This window comes from Protopterus annectens, chromosome 12.part0 (genome assembly GCF_019279795.1).
Source record: "Protopterus annectens isolate FY-2018-M chromosome 12.part0, PAN1.0, whole genome shotgun sequence".
Taxonomy (NCBI): Eukaryota; Metazoa; Chordata; order Ceratodontiformes; family Protopteridae; genus Protopterus; species Protopterus annectens.
Genome location: NC_056746.1, coordinates 350,869,554 through 350,875,553, shown reverse-complemented (window position 1 = coordinate 350,875,553; position 6,000 = coordinate 350,869,554). Strand labels below are relative to the sequence as shown.

General features: G+C 41.9%; 1 protein-coding gene across 1 annotated transcript in view; it reads right to left on the bottom strand.

Annotated features, from left to right (window-relative positions):
• The window catches only part of LOC122816162 (E3 ubiquitin-protein ligase RNF216-like), a gene marked incomplete at its 5' end in the record, with an annotated part of 305,326 nt that continues 299,326 nt past the window's right edge, over positions 1-6,000 (bottom strand). Inside the window, 1 exon segment of the mRNA XM_044088916.1 lies at positions 1-81. Within this exon segment, the coding sequence (XP_043944851.1) occupies positions 1-81 (81 nt within the window).

Sequence of the window (6,000 nt, the reverse complement as noted above, 5' to 3'; positions counted from 1 at the left end):
TTACAAATTTAAGTCAGTGTAACGTCTGTTCAGAATGAGGTCTGCAACAAACTTTTCTTCAACATCTGGGAACCTTGCGACCTACATGAAAGGGAAGACTACAATGTCACCATAGAGTGTGTCTTAGAAAAAATACATGATCAGACAACAGAACTTTCATTTTTACAACCCCACAGCCATCTTGTTAAAATGCACTTAAAACAAATGCATTAAAATTCAAAACTGGTAGCTGTTACTGGATCTGTTTTTTTAAAAACAAATAATTCTACAACTGACATCACAAAAAGTACAGTAGTGTAAGTAAACTTGCAATAACAGTACATTTTCGAAAGATCACTGCTGCAGTAGCCTTAGCTATATGGGTTACAATACTGCCAAGGATATAACAAGCCAGCCAGCTTTCAAAGCTTCAGGGAACTTTCCACACACACACACACACACACAAGCTTACTGGCAAGCTTGAGCTGACCTGACTAAAAGACAAGTTTGGGTGACAAGCCGTTTAGAGTCTTCCTGCCAACACAGAGATGGAGACTGACCATTGAAATAACAATGCAAGAAAGAACAAAAACAGCATCACCCCGGCATAAACACCCCAAGAAAAATGGGATTGGAGGCAGGGATCAGAAACTGCAATGATCATCTGAACATCTGTTACAGTTACTTACATAACTGTACTAAGTTCATCATACTGATCACTACTGCAGTAGCCTTAGCCATATGGATAGATTACTATACCTTACTACATTGGTGGAAGACCACCCCAGAAGCTCCTGGAGAACTGTCTTTGCAAATCCTGATCTAGACCTATAGAAGGAATCAAGCTTATAGTACTTTGTAAACGTATTTACAGAGGACCAAGCTGCAGCTTCTAGAATACTTCTAGAAACCAACCCTTTCCAAAAAACCATAAATGAAGCCAAGATCTTCGTATTATGGGCTTTGAACCTGCCTGGAATAGTTTTATTTGGCGAATATAACAAATGGTAATAGCTTCAGACAACCATTTGGAAATCATCTGTTTTACCACAGGTCATGCCTTCTTACATTCACAAAATGAACAACTGATCCAAAGATCTGAAAGATTTAGTTCTGTGAAGACAGTACCCGAACTACCTGTGGATGTCCAAAGCATGGAGTATCCTTTCCCCTTTTTTTTTTTGGGTTGAGAAAAGAGTGAAGAGATGGACAGTTTGGCTTAAAGCAAATTCAAATACTATTTTGTGCATAAAACAAGGATTAATTGTCAAAAAAACCCTGTTCCTGTGAGAAATGAGATACGGTTGACTCACAATAAGAGCCTGCAACTCAGATACCCTTCTTGCAGAGATCAGTGAAAGCAGTTAAACCGTTTTCCATGTTAAGAACCTCAAGTCAGCCAGGTGAACTGTTCAAATGGAGCAAATGTTAGCTTCTCCAACACAAAATTAAGATCCCAAAAAAGGGGCCATCAGCTTTCTTGGAAGCCTCTTATGCAAAACCTTTTAAAATATTTTAACACGAGAATACACTGAAAGAGGAGGATCCATGGGCAGACATGCTGAAATGGCCAATAAATGAACTTCGACAGAGGAGTAAAAAAGGCCATAGGAGAGTAATTCAGACATGTTGATCTTTCGGCTTTTCCTGGTTAGGGGTCACCACAGCAGAACTCCAGTCCACTAATGACTGGCAGCGAATTTTTATGGTGTCGAGTTGCCAGCCCGGCACCCAACCTTCAACGAAGGCACACCCACACATGCTCGCACCTACCTGCATGCGTGTCTTTAAACTCATTCGACTGCGGGGAAGACATGTAGACTCCGCACAGAAGGCACTCCAGTCGAGAATCAAACCGGAGAACCTCTTGCTGCGAGACGATAAAGCTAACCGCTGCACCATTGTGGCCATTAGTACAGTAATTCACACAAATACTGTAAAACCAGAGAACAGCTAGGCCTAAATGGGTGCTGGTTATATTGTTGGCACCAAGTAGAAAACCTTTTCCATTTGCTAATATACTATTTTCTACTAGCAGCTTTCGTCCCAATTAGTACCTGCTGTACCTACTCAGTAAACAGGTGTCTGATGGGAATTAAGACCCAATCATCCAGGGAGTCAACTAATGTTGATTTGTGTATGGATGCATCCAACACCCCTCTTTTCGTGTGAAAAAATCCAGTCTGTGAGGAAGTTTGTGGTAATTTCCAAAAGGGAGAACCACTGTTGCTTGGGCAAGAAGGGAATCACCACAAATGACCTTGGAGGCTTCCTTCTGAATCTTCAGAAGAACTCTGGATATTAGTGGAAAGGGGGAAAAGCATATGGGAACATTCCTGTCCAAGGAAAAGAAAAGGCATCTGTCTTACAGGCCCTCTTACATGAAGTACTGGAACAGAATCTTCCCAGTTAATTATTCAGTGAGGAGGCAAAGAGGTGTAGTGTACCTGAGGAACCCCCCACAGATGGATCAAATCTTGGAAGATCCCCAAATCCAGTTTCCATTTTTAAGGGTCTGCCCTTGTCCAGCTCAGCTTGTCTGCTACACAATTATGTTCTACCTGAATGTAGGATGCCTGCAGACTGAGATTGTGCTGTAAAGCTATACCCCAAACTAACATGGCTAGTCAGCAAATGAGGTACGACCTTTGCCCCTTCTTTGCTGATGTACCATATCATTGTGGTACTGTCTGCAACAACTTGGAAATCCTGGGGACCAAAGAGGATTCAGAGAATTGAGTCCCTTGATCAAGGCAAACATTTATATTATACTTATGTGCTTGCTTCTGCCCTTGTTGTCTCACACACCTTGCATTCTATCCCCAAGCAAAGTCCAAGGTGTCTGTAGTGACTGACATTTTCAGAACATGGAGAGAGGAGGGAGACATAGATTTCTGTTGTCTCCAAGTGATTTCTCTATGACAAATCTCCATCACTGGGATTTGAAAATACAAAGGGTGTTGGTGCTGGGATCAAACAGACTTCAAACACCATTGTATCTTTCTCATGTGGAGTCTTGTCAGGGATATCATGAGAATCACTGAAGTCATGATACCTAAAATCCTAAAGTATCCCTTCACAGAGACTGAAGTCTGAGGGGAAAACCCTAAAGTACGCAGTAACTGCTCATTTCTATTATGTTTTTTATCCTGTCTAGACAGTACCCAATTTGACTGTGTACATCCAGAGAATAAAGGACTTGCTCTGACCTGTTCTATGCATTTGGGAAGAAGACTGGCAGATGGATAGCCTGAAATAGGGTAAAGTCGAACACCACCTTCGGCATAAAAGATGGGTTTGCTCTAAGGGTTACCTTTATCCATCAAAGAAAATGCAAGGCTCTTTACATGAGGGCTTGTAGCCCTGAGGCCCTCCTTGCTGATATGACAGCTATAAGGAAAGAGGTCTTCCAAGTGAGCATGTCTAGAGAGGCAGTCGAAGTTTGGTTCAAAGGGGGGTAAAGTGGGTTTCTTTAGCTCATAATTTAGATCCCTGGCAGGAACAGGGTCCCTTCTCTGTGATCTCAAGTGAATTACCCCTTTAACTCATGGGGATGTGAGAAGATAAGTGGAAAGAGCAGGCAAGCTGTGATAGCAGAATAATGTATTTTAATACTGGAGAAGGAAACCCCTGTCTAAACAGGCTAGTAAGGTATTCCAAGACAAAGCAGATGCCTGCCTGTGAAGGGTTGGTGTTCTTGCTGTGGTGCAGGATGGAAAATCTCTTCCATTTTACCAGGTATGATTTTTTGGTAGTGGGTTTCTTTGTCTCCTTTAGAATGGAAAGTATGTCCTTGGAAAATGTTCCTTGATGACAAAACCCAATCATCCAAGCTGTTAACCTGAGTGTGGCTAAGTGAGGATGGAATACAGATCTCTTGGTTTGACTGAGAACATCTACTTCTTGCAGTAGGATGTGGAATCTCCCTTCATTGAGAGTCAAAAGAAGGGAGAGTCTCTGCCAAAAGGGGGCCAACCAAGATCATGCTGGGTCTCTCCTCCCTGATTTTTATCAGTACCCTGGGGATCAGAAACAAGGGCGGGAATGCATACAGGAATGTGTCTGCCCATTGAAACAAAAAGTAGAAGTTTTCCAAGTTCCTGTCTGTTGACTTCCAGAGCAGAACTTTTGCAGCTGTCCACTTTGGTGAGTGCAGAAGTGTCTACTGAGGGGATGCCAAACAATATCGTTAGGTCCAGTAACATATCTCTTCAGCATCCATTTGTTGGGGCTTAAATCCCTGCACAGAGAATTGGCCAGGTACTTTTCTGATCCTGAATATAACCATCCAAATCTTCCTAGTGAGGCTGCAAAAAGGGTAGGACAGGGTACCTTCCTGCCTGTATGTACCACATCACTGTGGTGCTGTCTGTCCAAAACTGCAAGGTCCCTAGGCTTAAGTTCTTCTGAAAACTCTTTATGGCCAGGTAAACTGCTAGTAGCTCCTTTTGGTTTATATGCAGTTTTCTCTGCTGTTGTGACCAGATGCCCTGCATTTTCAAGGAATCCAAGTGGGTTCCTCCCAAACTATATCTGAACTATCTGTGGTGATAGTCATGTCTTCTTCTGGTAAAGGAAGTTTGCCCCTGGGTCCTGTAGTATGGTGTTCTTCCACCACAGCAGCTCCTTTTTCAGGCGTAGAAGGAAAGGCAATATGGTATCCAAGGGCTGAAAAAGCTATTACCAAGCAATTTTTAGGAACTACTGAAGTTTTCTCAAAATGCAACTTCACAAACAGAAACAGGAGAATTACAGGATGCCATGTAACCTACAGTCTTCAGAAATTCCTTTGCTGTGATGCGTTTTGGTAACCGGCTTTTCAAGTAGTGTATCAGGAATGGTACCTTTGTCCTAGGTAAGGAAGATTTTTTGTAGGGCTGACTATGATGACTCCTAGAAATTGGATCCTTGTTTGAGGAAGGCTTAGTGACTTTTTTTTGGGAAAAGGCCAAAATTTTGAGGAGCAATTACTACTGCACATTGATGTCAGAGGCAGATAAAATTATTTCAATTTATACTTGCTTTCCTATCTTATTCAAATGGAACATCCAGTAGTTCAGCCTTGACTAGATCAAACGGTGGCTGGTTCCTGAGCTATGCATGTATGCCGATGACAGAACCTGTGTTAACTGCTCTACGTGATGTATCCAAGAAGTCACAGCCACACTTTAGGGAGAGTCTGGAAACTTGTAAAGCTTCTCTTGCTCTCTCCTGAATTTCCTTTCATAAGGTTCTATCAGCAAAAAGTCCATCTTAGACAGAATTTTATCCTGTAAGAAATTTGAGGTAGCTTAGGACATGGAATTGAGAATTCAATGCTCTCATTGCAATGCAAGGGTGGTAGACGTATAACCTTTTTTCCCAAATTTAATAGTCTACTTTCCTTATCGTTAGGTAGGGGATATCTAGCTGGCCCCTTAGCTACACCTTTTGTAGATTCAGTCCTGTGACCTCTGAAGAGTCGGTGTTGGGATTTTTGGAAAGTTGCTTGTGAGATTCAAGCACTTTGTAAAACCTGTCCTGCTTCATAGAAACAGGTGGCAAAGAATCAGGATGTAAAACAATGCCTTCAAAGATATCATCCAGTACTACGTGTAAATGAGGGAGAGCCACTAGCCTGGGAGAAGGCAAACTTAGTAGTTCCTTATAAAGGGTTGGAGCTTGTGAAAACCGTTTGCTTTTTTAATTAAAAGCTTCCTTCATTCTAAGAAAAGTATTCCTGAAAGGGAGGTCTGGGGGGGAGTTAGAAGTCTATCAGAATTTATTTATTTATTTGATGACTACCTAGATTGGGATAGAAAAGTTATGTACTCACCATAACGTTCCATCTATGTTGTCCATTTTCTTTCTTATTCAACTGATGGGTTCGGATCCAATCCTCAGATCCAACTTGGCCACTTCTTCCACATTGTGAAACACAAACTCTTCAGCTCCTACCTATACCCATAATGCCCTAGGCACCTAACATACCTCAGATCTTGTTTGCCGTTCCTTATAACTGCAGAGCATAAGGAAAACATG